We start from the raw sequence: 22,138 nt of genomic DNA, 5'->3' as shown, positions 1-22,138 counted from the left end.
TTAGAAAGTTTTTAAAAACACATTTGTTTGAAAAGTTTGTTACATAACTTTGTTCTTAACTGTATTTTTATTATGGGGTTTTTTTTTTCCTAAACTTATGTATATTTCACTGATTGTACAGTTCTTCTTCTTTGTGAACCACCTGGAATTTCAATAGATGGGCGGTATACAAGAATAAAGTTGTTATTATTATTTTTTATTACTCATTCGCAAGGAACTAGTGAGGATCAATACAAAACACTGAAGTTAGGCGACAAAGAGTTGCAAAACTGTAGGTTTAATAGGAAACTGCATGAAAAAATCATATTTCTACAGCAGTCGGACACATGTAGCACCAGATCTGAAGCCGCAAATGCAGAGTATGGCGCGGTGCAGGTCAAAAGTGGAATATGCAGCGATGGAAGTGAAAAAAAATAGACCCGGGTTTGCATACTTCAGATGCCGCAGTCAACAGATTGGCCAAATCAACGACAGAAGTCAATCCAGTTCTTCAAACAACCGCTGCTCATCCCTCCCTTTCAAGGCCAAGACCTAGAAGTTAGGACAGCGTTACAGGCAAATGTCATGGTCAAAGCATTCACTTCAAAGAGGGGACAAATATCGGCAAAGTCGCTAGGACTCGAACCCGAGTCAGTAGCACCTGACATCATCCCTGGTTCTCAGCCTACTGCGTTCACCTTTAGGCCAGTGTTTCTCAGTTCGGTCCTGGAGCACCCCCTTGCCAGTCAGGTTTTCAGGATATCCACAATGAATATACATAGACTTGGATTTGCATACACTGCCTCCATTATATGCAAATTTACTTCATGCATATTCATTGTGGATATCCTGACAACCTGACGGGCAAGGGGATGCTCCAGGACTGAGTTGAGAAACACTGCTCTAGGCTACTCATCCTCACATCAATCTGCTTTTAACTACTTTGCCCCTGTCCTCTGGAAATCGGTGCTGGGTGAGTGTAATGACTTCTTAAGACTTGGTTATACTGCTGCATGCTTGCCATTCACAAGCTGTTCCTTTCAAGTGTACATTTTGTGACATTAGTACAGCCTGGTCTTTCTTAAGCCACTGCAGCTGGCAGGAATCCTGTTCTCACACTTACGACCAACAAACCTGTCTGTATATTATATTAAATTTGATCAAAAGCTGTGAGCTAAATCCAGATAGACACATTAAGAAATTGTAAACTGCATTTTTTAAAAATCATTGGTTGTAAATGATTGCTGTGAATTTATTTGATTGTAACCTTCTTTGCTGTGTTAAATCAAAGATTATATACCCTGTTTCCCCGATGATAAGGCAGGGCCATCAAATAAGACAGCCCCCCCTTTTTAGAAAAAAATGTAAAATAAGGCACCCCCCCGCAAATAAGCCACCCACCGATACCTGCGCTTACCCGAATCGGGTGGTACGGTGGGTGACTCCGTGGGGTCCCTCCGTCTACCGTATTTGCCTCCATGGCTGCGTGCCGCGCCTCGTCATGAAGTGAAGAGGAGGAAGTGACAGGACTGCAGCGCGCGCACGTGACTCCGCGCCAGGAAACACAGGCAGCTTCCCTCATCCCTCCCTAACGGAGACTGCAGGAGTTTGTTCACGGCCAGAACATCCAAAAGTGAGCCACGCAGACAGGTTTCTTTTGCTGTGAGCAATACCACTTACTGTATATAAAGCCTGTTTAAAATGCATACGGTATATAAACAATGGTTTCACATTGTCAAGTCCCCTCTGATGCTGCACTACAGAATAATCTCTTTACTGTGTTTCCCTGATGGAGAACTTTGGGGACATTAAATGGTACAATATATGGTATGATGGATAAAGCTGGCCATACACGGTACGATTTTTCGGCCGACCGATTCTTCAGCCGTCAAATAAGACAGCCCCCCCTTTTTAGAAAAAAATGTAAATAAGGCATCCCCCCGAAAATAAGCCCTAGAGCATATTTTGGCCTTCCAAAAAAAATAAGACAGTGTCTTACCATCGGGGAAACAGGGTAGTAAGTGATTAAACTAAACCTCTTTGTTTTGCAAAAGCTTATCGAAAAGGTAAAACCATCCGCTTTTAACACTATTTACAAAAACTCTAAAGTCAGGACGTGAAAGACTAAAAACAGTGCGCAAAGTGAGTTTGCATCTCTTGATTTTCAAGCACATTTTATACAGCAGAAAAAAACCAATTTTTTAAGAGATGTTAAATGCAAATGTGCGTAAGGAGGGAAAAGGTTATAGCAAAAAAGATAGACAGGGGATATGAAAGCGATAGGTTGCCTCTCTCTTCTCTAGACACAAAGTTCAGTGGACGCCCAGAGACAGCGCAAATGCCAATCTCACCTCCTCATCTATACAGCGAAATTGCCAGGACCATCCAGAATGGTAAAGGAAGGGGCGCAGGTCAAACCTGTTGTCGTCTGGACTGTAGCTTTCAGCGTGGTAGGACGGGGTGAGGGAAGTCATCTTGTGTCTGTTTATGGCATATGATCTGAAGAAGTGCTTCACCTTTTCTGCCACCTGGTGTGGGAAGCAGAGGGTTAATACAATGATAGATCCCCACTTTTACAAAGAAACGTACAGTATAGCATGAGACCCAGGGCTCTGAACCTCAGCTATTTTGTCGATAAAGCTCATTTAAAAAAAAAAAAAAGTTCAGCAGTTTAACTGCAGTGAACTCAAGGTGGCACTAGAATTCAATCAGCTGTTCAAAGGAATCACAGGTGTACTGCTTTTGTGCTACGCCATTTCCAACTGAGACATTTCAACACTGCCAGGCTGCCTTCTAGAATTAAATGGATCAGATGCAGGTGGGGTAGGTAGAGCAGGAGATTCAGGACCTAGCTTTCAGCCTTCTTTCTTTGCATAAAGCGGGACTTGTCACACCTGTGTGGGCGTCCACATCTCTTTCCATGTGCCGACGAGTCTGCAGAACATGCTGAACGGACCCATCTTTGAAATCTTCCTCAGCCTGCCATAAACGGAGAGCTCTTCGTACGTCATCCCCATGTCTGCCTGCAAGGATACAAAAACAGAATTTGGGCTGCAAGCTTTTGAAGCATTGTAGTCGAACCAGCTACAAGACAAGGACTATATCCTAGGAAACCATACGAGCCACTTACAACTCTGAGACATCGCTCCGGTTCACAAGCGTACAAGAAGCAGCAGCAGCTTAGCAGAAGTCCCGGCTTCCGTTAACAGTGGTGGCAGTGGCTTGCTCTGCTGGTCTTCGACATGCCCAAATCTCACAGGTACACCTAGCCCTCCCCCTCCCTCCCTCCCCAGACAGCTTCCTGGAGAACATGAATCCACTCTAATTATCACCGTTTATTTAATCCAAGCCACCCAATAGCTTAGTAAGGGGGGGAAGTTTTGGTGGGGGCGCCGGCACCCATTGTCCTTTCCGCCCCCACGCACCTTCCTGACCTCCCCCTGCCCAGCGCGAGCAGCATTATGAACTTGCTGCCGCATCGGTGTCGGCTCTCTCCGATGCCACTTCTGGGTCCCGCAGACATGACGCAGGACCAGGAAGTGATGTCGGAGAGCATAGGCCGGCATGGGCAGCATGGAGATACCACTCACTCCGATGAAGAGTTAAATAGGTACTGGGGAAGGGATGGCACATTGAGGGGGGGGGGGAAGCAGGGAAGGAGCAGGGGGGCATCTCCTACCCTTGCTACACCACTGAAGGTAAGGTTAGATCAGCCACGACTCATTACCTCATCAGTCTGAGACACCTGTCCATCTTCCAGAGGCTCTAATTCTGCTGTCGGTGGAGCTGATAATATACTGCAGGAAGGGAGGGGGGAAAAAAAAAATCACTGCCATATTACTATAATAAGCACCAAACTACCAGAAACATGGAGGCGGTGACTCCTGGATGTCTACCCTCCTATCACCATTTGGAAATCGAGTGCTGGTTAATGATAAGAGTCGAGCAGCGCAAGGTGCTCTAAGCTTCTTCACTGGACAAACATCCTTACTCATCATTCACCTGCGTAGTGCTGTGAGCTGGAACTTTTCCAAGCTGTACTGGACGAAACGTCTCAGATCCGCCTTGCTAATCCCGCCGACTGGATTAATATCAGCGCTGGAGCAGTCGTACTTTGTGAAGTATCCTCGCAGGCTGGGAAGCCCAAAGGAAGAGAGTTACAAGCAATTCAGACTATCACAACGAAGGCTCAACACTGGCACTGCTGTGTTAATGCGGATGCACTTCCTGCACCGAAGCATGCTGGGTATTTGGCCGAGAGGATCACTAAAGCTGGTGCCACCACAGTTTTGATAGTGTATCAGGCACTCTTTACCGAGGACTGAGAGGCAGGCGACAATGGGAGGGAGGGAGGGGGGGGAACAGCAGTTTTGCAGCACTGTACGCCATCGTCACAATAACAAACCTTTAAACACACAGTAGATGTCAATATACCCCCTCATTCTATAACTTGGCACCTAAATTGAAGCGAGTTAGCCATGGGGGGGGGGGGGTCCTTGAGGACCTGGGCCCCCTCCAAAGTTGCAGAGACTGCCTGCTGCCTTTTGCTATCTGTTCTCCCATCCTCTACCCTCCCTCACCAAGGATCCAACGTATCTCTCTGTCATCCCCCCAAAAAAAAATCTTGCAGTGCTCCTCTGGCAGGTGACGGCACAGGCAATAAAACAAAATTCTGCAGCTAGTCCTGCCAGGCCTTTCCTCTGTCACACAGCACTGGCCGCAGAAATTTGTTTCACTATCTGGGTCGAATGCCTGTCAGGACTGGGGGGTGCGATAGGGGGATGTCTGAGGTTGACGATGATTTTAAATGTGAGCCTCTTTGGACCTTATTGAGAGGAAGCAGTCAATAAATATTGAGATGAGATGAGATTAAACCAAGTGCTCTGGTTTAACACTGTGCCTCATCTGGATTCAAATTTTAAAAACCGGAAGCTTGGCGCCAGTTTCACCCACCTTTCATCCACATTGGTTGTTCCCAGCACTAAAAGAGCTCCAGGCACGCCTCGGGTCCAAAGGCCGAGTTGAGCTAAGAGATAGGCAAGCACCATGCGTAACCTGGCCTGTGCAGGGAGGAGGTCCAAAAACAAAATGTTTTCTATTACTGCCTGCTCTCTGTAAGGCAGACCCCCCCCCCCCCCCTCTTCTCTGCAGGGGCCTTCAGTATAAGCAAAATCCCCACTGGCTGTTGAGATTTCTAAAGGGAGTTTGGGATGTAACCCTTTCACATTCACCTCATTCTAATGCAGAGAGAGGGAAATGATCTTTTCAGACTGGCCCTGTCCCATTCCTGTAAGCTCTGGCTTAACTGCACAAGCCTCGAACACTTATGACTTTAAAGTGTTTGAGGCTTGTGCAGATTAGGACAGAGCTTGCAGGAATGGGACGGACAGGCGAAGAACTCGCTGGGACGGGATGGGAAAATGAGTTTGTCCCCGTGTCATTCGCTACTTGGGAGAAAGGAATGAATATTGACTAAATAAACTGTGAAAAGTTTCAGCCTCCGATAACCCTCTCAGGACCCCATCAGGTCAGTCAAGGATTGAGCAAAAACACCAATCCCCTCACTTAACTCTTGAGCAAAAAGTGTTCTTCTGCAGGAATAACTCCCCTGAAGAGCGGCACCCTATGCTTCGAAAAAAAGACATTAACGGTGAATTGTCTACCTGCACATTCTGCAGTGCCAGATTCTCTCTGCTGCTCCCACCGTGGAGGCGGAACTGGGGAACTTTACCCGTCACCAACGAGAAGATGCCTACAATGGCCTTCACTGCTGTATCAATATTTAGCTTTATATGATAGCTGAAAGAAACAGGCAAAGAGGCCACCTGAGAAAACCTCAGCCACTGTGACTGGACCAGTCCACTTCCCACCCACTTCTGTCTTCTTTAATTAAGCTGCCACTTATCTATTTAAATCACCAAAGTGACCAGAAACAAATAGCTATAAAAGCAATAAACATATATATATATATATTTTTAACACTGGCTCTTCCCAAGTACCAACCTTTTTTGCTGTCCTAAATTAACCCGATAACTGAATAGCAGCAGTGTCTGGGTCAACTCCAGGCTCTGCCCTGGCATTAACTGAACAGTGCCGCTGAAAATCTAAATTAGGCAGCACTGAATATTTGTCTCTCAACATTTAGCTCTGCCCCCTGCCATCCCCTTTCTTAGCATCACCTTCTTTGTGTATTTGGTGCAGAAGCACTCCCAAACCGTCCTTCCCGAACCCCTCCAGTCAGTACCTGCCTATCTGCTCGGCCAGCAGTCTGGCCCTGTCCTGGGTGCCCTGGGATGAGTTCTCACTCGCCATGTAGCAGGTGGTGAAGATGCGGCTGCAGAGCTCCCGGGAGTCCTGTGGCGTGTAGGTCTCGTCATTCACAATCCTACGCACATCAAGCAGAACCTGCTGGTCTGAAAGAGCAAAAGGAAAGATGGACCGAGGATCAGAAAAAACAAACTGCAAATTACACAAATCAAATGTAAAAAAAAAAATCAACAACATAAAAACTGGACAGACATGACAAGGTATCTTGATATAAGGAATGACATGTTGATGCCAGAATGCCAATCAAGAAATGTATTTAATTCCGTGAAAAGCTGAATTTTTGGGATACGGCTTACATTAGGAGCATCTTTAAAAATCATGCTAGGGCTTATTTTCGGAGAAACACGATATGTGCAAATCTAACCTTTTTCCTCATTTTGTGTTGATAGACCATCAAGAGAAACTAGAAACTTCTACTTATTTGCTTATCCAAAAATTAATGGGTGTAGCTCTAAGACCTTCTTAGATAGGACCCTGGCAACAATCTTGGTTAGGGAAATGGATTCAGCAAGCTATGTTATCCTATTGGAGTTTTCGGATATGAATTAAGACCACTTTGTTTGATAAGTTTATTACCTAGTGAGTTTTATTATTGAAATTTTATTTTACAAATGTATTTTTTACTGTATTATTGTATTTCGCTGATTGTCCAGCTCAATTTTTTTTGTAATTGTTTATAACAAAAAACAATACAGAGAAACAGCAGTATAGCACAAAAGTAATACATGCACCAAAACTGCAAAAACCTACTGATGTCAACCCCAGCCCTCAACTCCCCCCCCCCCGGTAACAGTAAGCATAATCACACAACCCCCGAGATCCAAATAACCCCACTGATGAGCATCACAGCACCCAAGGAGTTGGAAAGAGAAGAAATAACAAAATCAAAAAAGGGAGGACAAAACCAGCAAGAAAGAAACCCCCGATGCCCAGCTCTTTTTAGTGGAAACCGCCTAAAACTTTTGGTTATGGTGGAATAAAAGAATAAAGTCATTATTATTATTATCATCTGGAGAAAATGTCCCTGAAAGGATAATGATATTACTGCTCACATTGGAGACTTGATTTACCAGAGTGCCAGGACACACATCTAATTAACAGTACCCAATACACCGTTCCAGGTTCTTCAAAGTTATATTCTCGATTGCCAAATATGAAAGGGTTACACCTTACTTTGTTCAATTCCACTGATTACCCCAGTTTCTGCTAGCATAACTTATAAGCTCTGTGAAATGGTTTTTAATATTTTACATGGCCTAGCTCCTTCTTATTTGCTTGATTTAGTGTCTTTAATGATTGGTTCAAAGGGTCATATACAACATTTACAATTTCCATCACCTAAATCAATTAAGCTATTCCGCCAACTTTTAGTTATCAAGCTCCGACTTATTTGGAATAAACTTCCTCTCACTGTTAGATGAGAAACTAATTATCTAGTTTTTAGAAAGCTTTTAAAAACAGTTGGATTCAATAAATTTTGAACTGGATTGTTTTTATGATTTTTTCCAATATTGCCTGTTTAACCGGATTTGTTTCCAGACATCTGATTTATTGTAATCCACCTGGAACTCATAAGGACTATGGCGGAATATAAAAAGCTTTCCAGTGTCCAATTAGAGAATATTTGGAGACCTGTTTTATTTCACCAGGCTCCTGTACTGTGTAAGTCACGGCCTCTTTTAAGAGACAACCCTTGAAAATGTCAGTAAAGGGCTGAAAACGCTATTTCACAAATACTCACATGACTTGCAGTGGGCCTACAAACTAGGTTGCTCCCCCTTTTAATCTTTTTGCAATTTGCATTACACTACCAGTCTAGCAAACTTTCAACTCACTAAATTAATGTTTTGACACACATTCCCTTTACGAACGTTATAAACAGTCACTGTCTATGCAGAGACACCTCCCCATCCTTAGCGAGAGACACTTACTTCCATTTTTCACACTCTCACAGACCTGGTGGCACAAGGAGAATACGATGCAAGCTGTGGAGGAGCTGTCAATTCCACCACTAAGAGGTAGGAGAAATCCAGCCTTTAAGAGAAGCAATAGCAGAAATCCAGTGAGGCTCAGGACTCCTTCTATACACTGTGCCACGACTCCAACCCTCCCTCCCAACAATCTAGAGCAGGGGTTCCCCCAGCCAGTCGGGTTATTGGAATATCCCGCAATCAATATTCATGAGAGAAGTTTGCATGTTCAGAAAAGTGAAGAGATATGCTAAATTTTATAAACCATAGAGGACAGGTTTTCTGGATAGCCTTAATGAATATGCATGGAACAGATTTGAATACCTGTTACTCCACTACATGCAAATCTCTCTCGTGCATATTCATGCAGAAAACCTGACAGGACAGGGTTGAGAACCACCGATATAGGAGACAAAACAAAAAACAAAACCAAGAAAGAGAGCAAGATGCCCCTTAAAAAGAGACCATGTGAGGGCCAGAACATTTTATACCAGATCTGGACCTTACCTGCTTACTACGCCTTAGATAATCCCAGAGCCAGCAGGCTGGACCAAGGCTGAAAATCAGAAAACACAACATAAGAACATAAGAAATGCCTGCACCGGATCAGACCTGGAGTCCATCCAGTCCGGTGATCCACACACGCGGAGGCTCAGCCAGGCGTACCCTGACGCATACATTAGTCACTCGTATCCCTTAATGTGTCCTGCAAGAAGATAAAACTCTTAAAAGCTTTATTAAAGAATAATAATAATAGTTTATTTTATATACCGCTAAACCATCAGTTCTTGGTGATTTACACAATAGTAATTACAACAAGTAATTAAAATACTGACTAACAAAATGCAACCCTAACTTATTCAGGGTAAGATATACACAATACAAATTATTTATACTAAAATAGATAAGAAACTGTAAACATTAGTCCATAAAAATAATAAAAAATCCGCTTATCATGATAATTTTGAAATCGATTCAATATTGTATTGTTTAAATAGATAAGTTTTAAGATCTTTCCGAAATTGATAAGTGAGGGCTGGAGAAAAGAGCATTCACACATGAATTTGTTACTAAGAATTTCTTAAAGCGTCACGTTTTCACTGAAGGAAAAAAAAAGCCAACCGGATCTAAGTATATTTTTTTTACATATAAAAAAATCAAAAATGAGCAACAAGATAAGATGGAGCTAACCCAAATAAAGCTTTATAACAAATACATCCAAATTTAAACAACACTCTAGCCTCATGATCATGTTTTTTTAAAATTAAAAATCAGACGAATTGCTGTGTTTTGAATTAATCTTAATCTTGTGTGAAGTCCCCTGCCACTGCTGTTATTAATGGAGCATTGTGCACAAAACAGACAGACAAACCTCAGTCCATGAATTGCTTCACACAAAGCAAATGGGTTCATGAGTAGCTCAGACCAAATGCTGTGTTCCTCTTCTACTAAACAAACTGATGTGATTTTGGGATCCAGCAGCTTAACCCAGAGATGGAAAACTCCAGTCTCCAAGCACCATAACTAGGCCAGCTTTTCAGGATAAGCTAAATGCTTAAATTAGCCATGAATTAATCACCAGACCCAAATAAATCTCATGACTATTCATGGTGGATCAGGTTTTGGGACTATGTACACACACATTTATTATTTTTCATCACCATGCTACTAAACTTAAGAAAAACACACACACACACACTACATGGTTTTAGATATTACATTACATTAGGGACTTCTATTCCGCCTATACCTTGCAGTTCAAAGCGGATTACAAAAGAGCTAACTTTCACAATTGATCATAATATTGTTTCTTCAGGTAAAATGTTCTGCACATCGGGAGGGTAACCTTTGTGCCATTATTAAAACCAAGTACTCGCCTAATCTCTTCCTCAGGGCTGTGGTATCTCCACTGAATGGGTTCACTGGGGGATAACCAGATATCATGAGATGAAAGGGCAAAATCTACCTTCACTCTGTGGTAAGGCCACACCCGGCTTGCCTGCAAAACATCAGAGGAGACTATTAAATAGGAGAACAAGTCCTGTAATAGAGAGATCATAGGGCCTGAAGCATCCAAGAGGTTCGCAGGCCTTGGACCTCTCACACCCAACCTCCAAATGCCAGGAGGGCAGCAACGTCTATGTTTCTCTTAAAGACGCAGCCTGTGCCACTGCACCCGTCCACATGCTCCACCACCCCAGTGAATTTTTCTGTCCCCAAGTAGACGAAGGAGGCTGAAAGATGAGAAGTTTCAGGGACCAGGAAGTGTAATCACACGACACAAAATTTCACCGACAGAGGAATGCAAGGCTAGTATGTGTTCTCTCTCACCATTTGCAAGAACACATGTGGCCTGACAGAAAAACCTAGAACCCTGCATTTCACTAAAAGGTTGCAAGACTCTGGAACAGTAAACATTGACCGATTCAACATTCTCACTGTACAACCTCTTTCCCTCTACCATATTCAGGTGCTTAGGTAATTCTGTGGCCTGCAAAGGCGCTGCCTTGTCGCGAGCTTCTTACCGCCAGGCTGCGTGATGAGATTTCTGCCCGGTAACTGCTCACGTCTTCCAGATCTACAGTGGCTGTGAGAACTTCCTGCAGAAACAGGCACACATCAGCTCTTCACCCAAACTTTCCAGTTTTAGGTACGAAAGAAGTTCAGTTAGTCATTTGTAGAGAATACCACATGCGCGTTACCGATTAAATGACCAGGGTCAAGAAAATACCCCACAGGATTGGAGGAAGGCTGCAAGGCACATTTATTCCATGGCTATACCAAAGAGACTTATGTTCTTGTACCCAACGTTCACTTTTAAGTACGTTAGCTGCTCTCAGATCTTAGCCACTGTTGGAAACAGGATTCTGGGCTTGAAGGACCTTCAGTCTGTCCCACTATGGTAATAGAAACATAGAAACATAGAAAGATGACGGCAGATAAGGGCTACAGCCCATCAAGTCTGCCCACATCATCGACCCTCCCTTTTAAGTCTAATGTCCCCTTTAAGTAGAATTGTAATAATGCCATTCTACTGACCCGCTCTTTCAAGTCTATACCCTAGTGATCCTATCCTTTGGCTGACCCTCGTAGGGATCCTACATAGGTATCCCATTTATTCTTGAAGTCTGGGACGCTGTGTGCCTCTATCACCTGCATTGGAAGCTTGTTCCAATGCTCAATCACTCTCTCCGTGAAGAAGTACTTCCTGGCGTCTCCACGAAACTTCCCTCCCCTGAGTTTGAGCGGATGACCTCTTGTGGTCGAGGGTCCATTGTGGTACCGTACAATGCATGCAGTGGCGTAACAAGGGCAGGTGATGCCCTTCTCTCTGCCTCCTCACTCCTTCCGCACCAACCCTCCCTGTTCCTTCTGTACTCCCATGCCACACTGTAAGCTGTGCCTTAACTGCACAAGCCTTGAACACTTATGATAGTAAAGTGTTTGAGGCTTGTGCAGATGAGAATGGAGCTTGCAGGAATGGGGGAGGGACAGGAAAAGACGATTCTCTGGCCTGCATTAGGACTTCCTATAGCATTTCAACTATTGTACATGAAGCCTCATCCTGGCAAAGGCCTACACCATGTGGTCTGACAAGAGCTCCGTTAACCACGGTTCATATTAATATCATTTGCCAAGTACAAAGCAGAATAAGGTTCATGCTGGCTCACCACATCGTCCAGGGAGAACTGAGACCCCTGAGCCACTATATGTCCATTCACCGAAATCATGGCACATCCGTCATAGTACAGCCGGTCACCATCACAGCCCCTCAGATTGGCCAGGACGTAAATCCCTCCATTCTGGAACGAGATATGGAAACACTTCAAATGAAGCTGGTACAAATGCCGACATCCATGCCAGTATTTTATAAATTCAAGTAGGCACGTGCTTCACTTTAGAACAGAAATAGAAAAAGGCACACGAGAACACGTTACCTAGGCACATCTTTGTAACATTTATTTATTTATTCATCCGTTTTTCTATACCGTCCTCCCAGGAAAGCTAGAACAGTTTACATGAATTTATTCAGGTACGCAAGCATTTTTTTCCCGTCTGTCCCGGTGGGTTCACAATCTATCTAATGTACCTGGCACAATGGGGGGGGGGATTAGGTGACTTGCCCAGGGTCACAAGGAGCTGAGGCTGTAGCTTTAACCACTGCGACAAGGTTAGGCAGGGCATGTAGTTAAGAGGCAAAATGAAGAGTAGAGCAAAGAGACTGGGGCGGAGGGAGGGCTAATTTCCTATTGAAATGTATTATGCACGTGTAACAAGCACAACTCCTAGGTCACCTTTTTGGCTGCTGACACAGATGGTCTCTCTATGTGGGATTATCTTCCCAAGTGATATATTTTTGTTAAAAGCAAAAATCAAGCTCATCCTCACAAAGCAGATAAAGCTTCAGCTAAAACCTTTGCAAATCAGGCACTGTGGAGTTTTCTGCACCGCCGTGCGGGATGGGGGTCAGCACCGTTCCCGGTGCACGGAAAGCACAACGCATGGTTTACCTTTGCCGTTGTAGATTTAACCAGATCCACCCTTGCATGAGCCTTCCGGAGCTTGTGGTGACTCCCCGAAGAATTTGTGACAATCTCAATCCCATCCAGACCCATTTCGATATGCGGACTGTACGAGGAGGAAAACAGGAAGAGCTGGGTCAACCCCAATGGTCCATCAAGCCCAGTAGCATCAAGCATAGACCAATCCAGGTCACTACCTGGCCAAAACCCAAAGAGTAGCTGTGTTCTACTGCCATTAGCAACTAATAACGAGACCATCCTAAGGGCTCCTTTTACTAAGCCGCATTAGGGCATTAGCGCGCGCTAGACCTTAACGCCAGCATTGAGCTGGTGTTAGTTCTAGCCGCGTAGCCCGTGGTAATATCCTGGGTGTGCAGTGCCAAATTTTAGGGCCTCGAGCAGCAGTGTATTTTAAAATTTGGTAGAGGTACATCTGGTAATTCCCCATTTCTGTCTTTTGGTTTGACACCTAATTTTGAAGGTTAAACTCATTCTGGTCGTTACCTATTTGGAGCCCAAAGTTCTTCACAGATTTCACTTCCAAGACATGTGTCCCTTGTGGCAATAACCGCATCACCGAAGGTCACTGTTTCCTGAGACAAACCAGCAGCAGTTAGAATGCAAAATAGTAGAGACCTACAAAGGGTGTAAAAAGGACAGGCTCCTGTGCACGATTTCAGCAGTTTCAGTCGGGCAAGGAGGCAAGAGTAGCCATGGATCACTGGGGCAACTGCTGTCTGCTTCCCTGTTAACTTTCTGAAGCATGAGGGGGCACGAGTATCCACAGAGGAAGCTAGAGAGGCTGGCAGGAGAAGGAGAGCAAGAGCAATCTCTAAAGGAACATGGGACAAGGTTACAAAACCCCAGTTGTAAAAAAAGAAGTCCCCAAACGGTGTAGGGTACGTATACAAAAACGCCAACAGAAAATTATTATTCTTTTAAAAACTCACCTGCCCTGTCAACTTCTGTATCATTCTAGGCAAGAAATAGTCCTCCACCTGCCTGAAAGAATTACAGATGCATATAAGAAGCAAGCTTGGGAATAGATACAGAAAATCCAGGCACCTGTTCATTTTTATTCCTGATTTTAAAAAATGCTAGTTACGTGCATAACTTGTTAAATTAGGCACTAATTACGGACCCTTTTTTTTTCTTCTTTGTGACTCTGTGCAGCGCTGCGTGCGTCTGGTAGCGCTATAGTGGTATGTGTGGGGAATGATTGTTGTGGTTTGGGTTGCGTGAGTGGGTCTGGCGTGTGTTTGTGTGGTGGGGTTTGGTATTTTAAAATGTCAATTGTGAGGGGAACCCACCCATGGGGTTTTTGTACTGCGATTATTTGTTGTTCTGATATCCTGTACTGTTTCTGGTTGCTCTGTTTTCTGATTGTTTCACTCGTGGTTGTGTGTTCCTTTGCAGTTGTCAATAAAGATAATTTACAAAAAAAGAAAACAAAAAAAAAAAGAAATAATTAATAGTAGTAGTAGTAATTGTCATTGCTATAATTGGAGTTAACTGGTGTTAATTGTACTTAAGTCAGCATTCTGTAACCTTTGCACATGTAAGTTTGCACGGTCCAAACTGCAATGTCCAAGTCCAGTGGTCTCAGTCTCCGCTTGCTCTCAGGTCCCACGTTGGGCGCCATTTGTAACAGACCCCTTTTTACCCAGCTGCCGGGTTAGGGTTTGCCACAAGATATTTGATATGTTGGGCCATGAGCCGGGACTGGAACTTCTGCTGGCAGGCCGAAGCAAGCACACCTCAATGGTCCAGACCACACAAATGACTTGAACAACTTCAAGTTTTTTGCCTTCTCTCTAGAACTAGAGAGAGGCACTTCTTGAACATCTGTTACAACAATATGCAAAATAATAAACTATTTACATGTCTCAATTATCTCCAATCTGTGAGATTCCTTTATTCCAGATGGTGCTAGAACTCAAGAGCTAGACAACTAACTGCCTTAGGGTTCATATTTCATTCTTTTTTTTAATTGTAATTCTCTCCCCCTCCTTCCCTTCTGTATCAAGTCTGTGTTTACATGGTTCATACTGTGATTGTTTTCAACCCTTTTTAATTTTTATATAATTATTTTAAAACTATATATCAAATTAGAAATAAACTTGAAACCTGTAAATCACAGAGGCAGCCCCTCTGCAGGTTGTTCATTGCATACTGCAAATATGACACTTAAACTCTTCACTTAAACCCACATGTCATTTACAAGCAGCCCTAAGACAGGAACTGCTAATAACTGCTGGGGAAATTCATGCACTACCCTCACTTCTCCTGGGAGAAGCACAAGTGGGTCAGGGCTATGCCCAACACTCATGTGCTAAGATTACAGAATATTGTCAATTAAGCGTAAATATTTACACCAGTCACTGAGCTAGTGTGAGTGCCGACACCTAAAATTAGGGGCATGAAGACTTATGCACATAATTGTCTTCAAGAAGTTTCTGCGCTTTCATATTTTCGCGGGAAATGGCTGGGGGCGGGAACATCGGTAAGAGGGTGTATCTTAGAATGTCATGTGACTAGTCAGACAAGCCAGCTCAACTTGCAGATAGTGATGTAATTTGCTTTAGAGATATTTAATAAATAGTGCTAAAAAATAAAAGTGCGGAAACGTTTTGAAGATCCCTCTTACATTCATGCTTAGCACACCCACTTTACATGCCTAGTCTCCGTTTAGAGTGCCATGGATCCAAAATTAAACATTTAAGTTAGGAGCAGCTGCCCACAGTCTGTATACTTTGGAGGAAAGGCGGGAGAGGGGAGCTATGATAAGAGTAATGTAAATGTGCACGAGTTGAGTCTCTTTCATTTGAAAGGAAGCTCCAGAATGAGAGGGCACAGGATGAAGTTAAGAGGTGATGGGCTCCGGAGTCATCTGAGGAAATACTTTTTTACGGAAAGGGTGGTAGATGCCTGGAACAGTCTCCCAGAAGAGGTGATGGAGACAGAGACTGTGTCTGAATTCAAGAGGGCCTGGGATAGGCATGTGGGATCTCTCGGAGAGAGGAAGAGATAATGGTTACTGCAGATGGACAGACTAGATGGGCCGTTTGACGTTTATCTGCCGCCATGTTCCTGTTGCACTCTCAGCCTTCCCACTAAGGCCTCTGATAGCAGTGATGAGCCAAGCAAGAGCATTTTTAAAAGTTATTGAAGACATATTTTGAATTGTCTTTCAACCTGCAGCCTAGAGGGGTCTGGAAGATTTATTAGTGGACTGAGAAACACATACACAGAAAGATGGAAAAATACAAAATGTGATAAATTTTTGGTTTTTTTCTCTTTCTTTTTAGGTAAAAATGGTATAGCTCTTTTCAGTCTTGAACTGGCGTTCTTTTCTTAATTGCCTGACATTTTAATATATTGTAAACCGCCTGTATCCTGATGGGCCTGGATGGTATATCAATTTTTAAATAAACTGTACGAGTCTCACCTGGCTTTGCTCCATGGCGTGAACCAGCGCAACTCCCGGTAATTTCCAGCATTTGCCAATGCCATTTTGGGTCTGATGAGAAGAATTTTCCTGGGGGAGGGAGAGAAACAAAGGGAAATCATCCTCAGGGTTCACCGAGGTCACACGACATCGTAATCGCTCCGAGGTGTTCAAAGAGGGTTCAGTGATGAAAGAGGAATCTGAAATGGGGATTTAAGAAGTTTAAACTGTAAAATCCAAATTTAGGGAGAAGACGAGAGGACCCACCTGTTTAAGAAAATCACTCTGCAGTTATAGCGCACGTTCTTATGCAGCACTGGCCTGAGAGAGGAGACAGGGCACACTTTTAGAGTTTCCACAATTTCACAGAAATGAGATCTAAAGTCTACAGAATCCCCCCTTCCCAATATATAACATTAGCGAGTCCTTTTACTAAGATGCGGTAGCCTTTTTAGCGCACGGTAAAAATGAGCAGGCGCTAAATGCTAACGCGTCCATTCTATCCTATTAGCACGCCTTAACATTTAGCGCGAGCTAAAATTAGCTATCGCGCCTTAGTAAAAAGACCCCTAGGTTTTTCTCTTTTACCGTCGCTCGGTGACGGTTCAACCACTAGGCAAACTAAGCGTTCACCTAGGGCGTCAGCTTCTAGGGAGCGGCAAAAGCAGCTGCGGTCAGAAGGAAACGCCAGGTTCCGACAGTCAGACAAGCACAAAGGACCGCCGAGGCATAGTTTCGCCAGCAGAGCGGGCAGTTTTCAGACCGACAGTCTATTTACCAAGTAGCTTCCTTTTGGAAACTGCCCTCGTGGGAGGTAATTTTGTAACAGGGTTCTTAATTTTTTTTTTAATTTTTTTTATAAAAGGTAGTATTATAGGCTCCCAGAATCAGCTCCAAGAACACAAAAAATGTCCATATAAAGAAGTATAGTTGGACACAAGAAAGGTGGATATGTGCGCATGTACTCCATGCACGTACCCAGATATTTTATAAAATAAACATGCATCGCAACTCTGCCACTTCTCCATCCAAACTGCATCCCCGGAAATGCCTCCTTTGTGACCACATAACTGTGGGAGCACTCTGTCCATGTACCTGCCTTTTAAGGACACATATTTTTATCACAGCCCTTTTCTATGTGTACAGGTGGAAAATTTATTCCCATTCTTTTTTGTGTGGGCCTTTGTAGGTACACGTATGTATATATAGCCGCAAAATACAGCATGACGTTCAATTATGTGTTTTTACAGGGTCACTGGGGGGAAAGAGGTGCTGCCAGATCATGACAGCTGAGCTTCTCCCAGGAAGAGGAAGACAGAGAGGTCTAAAAGGTAATTAGAGGCAGATACAAGCCTCAAAATACCTTCGCACCAGCCCTGGGGTCACCTTGTTTCAGGGGCAGCTTCTTAAAGCCACTGGCAAAATCTTCTACTAAGGCTTGAGTGGCAATGACTTGAAAAGCAGATTAACTCAGATCTGGGAAGCCCCACTAAACATTCTTCTGAACACCTAGGTCCTCTGTCCCTGTGCAGACAGGATCTCTTTTGTATTACTAGGCAGAAGGAAGGTGTCAGGTCAAAATCGCGCCGGGACAAAGGCGCGCGCAGACAATTGAGCACAGCGTGGAGGTGCGCACCGCAGAAAATTACTCTTTTTACGGCTCCGACGGGGGGTGTGTAATGTCGGGGTTGTAATCCCCCACATTTTACTGAAAACTTCACTCTTTCCCTGTTTTTAGGGAAAAAGTTAAGTTTACAGTAAAATGTGGAGGGTTACAACCCCCCAAACCCCCCACAACGCCGGCGCGATCTCTATTCAGTAAACTGGGGGGGCTCCCCAACAAAAACCCCCGTCGGAGCCCCTAAAAACTGTAATTTTCTTCGGCGCGCGCCTCCATCTTGCGCTCAGTTGTCGGCGCGCGCCTTTGTCTTTCGCCGACTTGTCTATGAACCCAGAAGGAAACGTGAGGCTGGGTACTTTCGGGGGCTTAGTCAGTCCCCTTCTTCCATATCCAACACATCTGCGTGTCCCATCGAGTTTCCACACAGCACAGACCAACCGCAAAATGCTTCATTCACAAACTATTGCTCGGTTCTGAGCAAGGCAATTTTTGTTTTTTTTATAGGGAAAATTTAAGGAAAGAACTTTTCTCACAAACTACCATCCAGCACGTACATTCCCACGTCACAGATGATGTCTTGAGTGACAGGCGAGTCCAGGAGCTTGGCCAGAACTTGAAACGAATGTAAGAGGGTATCGGACTCGTAGAAATGATCTGCGCAGCCATAACCACTGAAAGGGAGAGAACAAAAAAAAAACACCCACCTCAGACATCACATTTCATTCTCCTCAATGAGACCAAGTTAGGGTTACCAGACCGTCAGGGAAAACCCAGACATATCCTCGACGGGTTTTGGAAAGCCCCGACGAAATCCATCACACACATCCGCGCATGCTCCAGGCCCTCCAGACGCGACCGGAGCTCGTCACAGGAGAGAGGAGGCTTGCTGGAGGCAGGGCTGGAGGCGGAACTGGGCAGAACAGGGCGGGGTTATGTGTCCAGGGTTTTCCTTTGTAAAATATGGTAACCCTAGACCAAGTGCAGGCTCTGAACTCTAAACTGAGCTGTGAAATTTAAAGGTTTTAACATCCCACTTTGTGATCTTAATATGGGGGGTGGCACTTTGTCAACCAGGACCAAAGCTGCACTGAATGTATGTTGGTGCTACATTTTCATCATAGCTGATAACTTCTACAATGCAGTGTGCTATGTTCCAGAATGGCTTCTTTATTTACTGCACTACCATTAAGGGCTGCTCATAGGTAGGGTTACCATATGGCTCCAGACAAAGGAGGATGGAGTGAGACATCCGGATTTTACTTCCATCGCTTTCAATGAAAGTAAAACCCGGATGTCCCAATCCGTCCTCTTTTCAGGAGCCATATAGTAACCCTACAAATAAGCATCTAAGCTATTTACAGTATTAAGGGTTACCTTCGTACATCTTAAATCAATGGATTCTTTGATGAAGTGTTTCAGCTGAACATCAATGAAATACTCTGTGTGAATTCCATAATAGGCTTCTGCATTATTCCCCTGACTGACCCACTGCTTGACCAAAACGAATTTCCAAGCTCACTCGGATAGGGGTAGGCAATCCCGGTCCTTGATAGCCACAGGCAGGTCAGGTTTTCAGGATATCCACAATGAATATGCATGAGATAAGATTTGCCTGACCTGCCTGTGGCTCTCGAGGACCGGAATTGACTACCCTTGGGTTAGACTATACATGTTATGAACTCTAGAGCAGTGGTTCCCAATTCTGTCCTGGGGGACCCCCAGCCAGTCGGGTTTTCAAGATATCCCTAATGAATATGCATGAGAGAGATTTGCATACCTGTCACTTCCATTATAAGCCAATCTCTCTCATGCATATTCATTAGGGATATCTTGAAAACCCGACTAGCTGGGGGTCCCCCAAGACAGGGTTGGAAACCACTGCTCTAGAGGCAAGCTTTATTTTTTAGGACAAGCCGTAAATTTGAGAGACGGAGCTCACACACACCACATTCCTTGCCTTAGGAATGAGGGTCATTCCTAAGGCAAGAGTTTACAAAATTAATCTGTGTGTCTAAGTGCTTTGAAAATGAGCCCCACTGTTTCTTACTGTCTGTGTACAACAATGCACATATCTAGTAGCAGTAGTCATAAAAAAAATATACATTTTCATCCCACAAACTAAGCTTTAAGACACATTCTCACCAGATTTCAAGCTCGGGTCCAAGTCTGTATCTTGCGCCCTTTGATCTTGCTATTTCAATACCTAAAAATATGAACGAATCAGCCTCTCAATTCAAGTACATTCCATTCAAAAGAAAGTTCTAGAACAGGTCATGATTGGAAGTTAAAAGGGGGGAAGACTCAGCCGCTATACAAAGAAATAGTTCTTCATGAGGGAGATGAGAGGAACGCTTGGAAGATTGGGCAGGCACTAGCAGGGAGAGGCAAATTTGCAGACAATTTTCTTGTATTTATGTCCACAAGGCAAAACAAAGAAAAATCCAACAAGTCTGCAGTAAAAAGTGAACCCCGAAAACAAAAAGAGACCGCAGAGAGGACTGTATAAGATGCAGGAACTTTTATTGAAAGTCAATAAAACATTGCGATCCCCAAAAGTGGCTCCCATATTACATGGAGAATGGACCCAACACGGTCCGTGTTTTGGAGAAACACTCCTTCAGGAGTTCAAATTATCCGATGCTTCACTAATAGAGAGCCATATGGAATACAACAATGGTGTATAGCAGTGTTCTTCAACCGCCAGTCCACGGTGCGATCGATGCGGCGTTATCTTCCAGCCAGCTCCCTCTTCCTAACTGATTCAGTGCACAAAGCCACGGGCAGTGGCTCCTATGGGCATCCTGCGCCTGAACCGGAAGCCTTCTGACGTTGCAACGTCAGAGGGAAGGCTTCCAGATGAGGCACGGGACGTGCAAGGTGGGGGCAGGGTCTGGGGTGGAGATTGGGTAGAGATGGGCGGGGTCTGGCCCATGACTTAGCCCTGTGTTCTTCAACCGCCGGTCCACGGACCGATGCCAGTCCACATAATAATTCTTTTATTTCTGCTGGTCTATAGGTGTAAAAAGGTTGAAAAACACTGGTGTATAGAGTCCTTAAAGGGTGTGAATTGGAGGCAAAACTTCAGAAGGACTGACACTCAGCGTGAACACCTACAGAAAGTCCACCTAGGAAATCCTGACAGCCAAGGTTCAAATCCCACATCTTGTTCTGACTTTTGGCAAATCATTTCACTCTCCCTTGCCCGAGGGTCTTTTTATTATTAAGGTGTAGATATTCAAAGGGGGTTAAGCAGTGCAGTGCAAGGCAGCTAAGCGGGCACCAGCCATATTCAGTGGCCACGCCCACTAGGGCACTCACCAGGAAGTTCACTGAAGGTGCCCGGATATGGCCTGGCATCAACTTTGCACCCACTGACCTTTGAAACGTGACTTTACTTGAGCTCCAAAGCAACCACGCTGCACTGGACCCATCCCGAAAGCAACGCATCTGCATGCAACCGCCATCGAGGTGGACTTGCAAAAGGCACCGCTTCTCCCCGGGGATCAAGGGCTGTTGGCTGCCCCACTTACTTTGCAAAATCCTGGCCAGGTTGTCCTCAAAGGCCAGCGCCCACTGGTTCAGCACACACGTGGCCACCGTCACCTTCCGACCCATGCTGGCCCTAGGCGGAAGGCTGGCACGCCTAAGCAACCGGGGATGGGAAGTCGCGTGCACGCACGGAAGCCCTGGGGGTTGTAGTTCTACGGGACAGGAGGGGCGGCGCTTCGATCCTGACGCGTAAAAAGGGGCGGGCGAGTGGCGCTGAAACCTGTCGGTCTTTTACTGCCGATGTTCAAAGTCCTCGTCCGATGGTCCACAAGACCAACTTTTTCAAACGACCGAGGGTGTGAACCCAATGGAAACTACCTCTTGGGGAGCTTGTTAAATATTGAGGGGTGCACTGCTCAAGCACCCACAAAGCTGGAAGGGGTGGGGGAGATGAATTTGCATGAAAGAAAATCTTGAAGCAAATAAGACCCAAAGCAAGGGCTAATCAAATAACAGTACAAGTTACAATATAGTATGCTGTATGACAGTGGTTCCCATTCCCAACCTGGAGGACCTCCAGGCCAATCGGGTTTTCAGGCTAGCCCTAATGAATATGCATGGAGCAGATTTGCATGCATGTCACGTCCATTATATGCAAATCTCTATCATGCATGCATACTGTTATTTGAGGTCTATTTGCATACAATGAAAGCAGTGCAAGCAAATAGATCTCGTGCATATTCATTGGGGAAATCCTGAAAACCTGACTGGATTGCAGCCC

General features: G+C 44.6%; 1 protein-coding gene across 3 annotated transcripts; it reads right to left on the bottom strand.

The window, feature by feature from the left end:
- Positions 1–175: 175 nt before the first annotated feature.
- NADSYN1 (NAD synthetase 1) lies at positions 176–21,550 on the bottom strand. Of its 3 annotated transcripts, none has more exons than XM_033928759.1 (21): positions 21,399–21,550; positions 20,011–20,071; positions 18,423–18,539; positions 16,515–16,568; positions 16,248–16,337; positions 13,750–13,801; positions 13,304–13,392; positions 12,788–12,905; positions 11,948–12,079; positions 10,802–10,876; positions 10,154–10,275; positions 8,784–8,832; positions 8,238–8,340; positions 6,224–6,392; positions 5,643–5,778; positions 4,933–5,039; positions 3,982–4,113; positions 3,707–3,776; positions 2,874–3,002; positions 2,331–2,507; positions 176–531 (listed from the first exon to the last, which is right to left on the bottom strand). In XM_033928759.1, exons 1-21 carry the CDS (start codon positions 21,481–21,483, stop codon positions 478–480), a joined length of 2,121 nt encoding a protein of 706 aa, XP_033784650.1. In that variant the 5' UTR covers positions 21,484–21,550; the 3' UTR covers positions 176–477. The 3 variants fall into 3 exon arrangements, with proteins under 3 accessions (XP_033784650.1, XP_033784649.1, XP_033784651.1); XM_033928758.1 differs by lacking the exon at positions 21,399–21,550 and adding an exon at positions 21,245–21,383; XM_033928760.1 differs by lacking the exons at positions 10,802–10,876; positions 11,948–12,079; positions 12,788–12,905; positions 13,304–13,392; positions 21,399–21,550 and adding an exon at positions 21,245–21,384.
- Between the last annotated feature and the right edge of the window lie 588 nt (positions 21,551–22,138).

The sequence above is a fragment of the Geotrypetes seraphini genome, chromosome 19 (assembly GCF_902459505.1).
Source record: "Geotrypetes seraphini chromosome 19, aGeoSer1.1, whole genome shotgun sequence".
Lineage (NCBI taxonomy): Eukaryota > Metazoa > Chordata > Amphibia > Gymnophiona > Dermophiidae > Geotrypetes > Geotrypetes seraphini.
The sequence above is the reverse complement of the archived record's forward strand: the minus strand, read 5'-3'. Positions and strand labels throughout refer to the sequence as shown.

Coding starts and splice junctions, on each gene's coding strand:
- NADSYN1 (XM_033928758.1), bottom strand. CDS start 21,332: ATGGCGGTTGCATGCAGATGCGTTGCTTTCGGGATGGGTCCAGTGCAG. Junction 13,393..13,749: donor TACAGAAGTTGACAGGGCAG/GTGAGTTTTTAA, acceptor GGTTTGTCTCAG/GAAACAGTGACCTTCGGTGA. Junction 3,777..3,981: donor CAGCTCACAGCACTACGCAG/GTGAATGATGAG, acceptor CCCTTCCTGCAG/TATATTATCAGCTCCACCGA.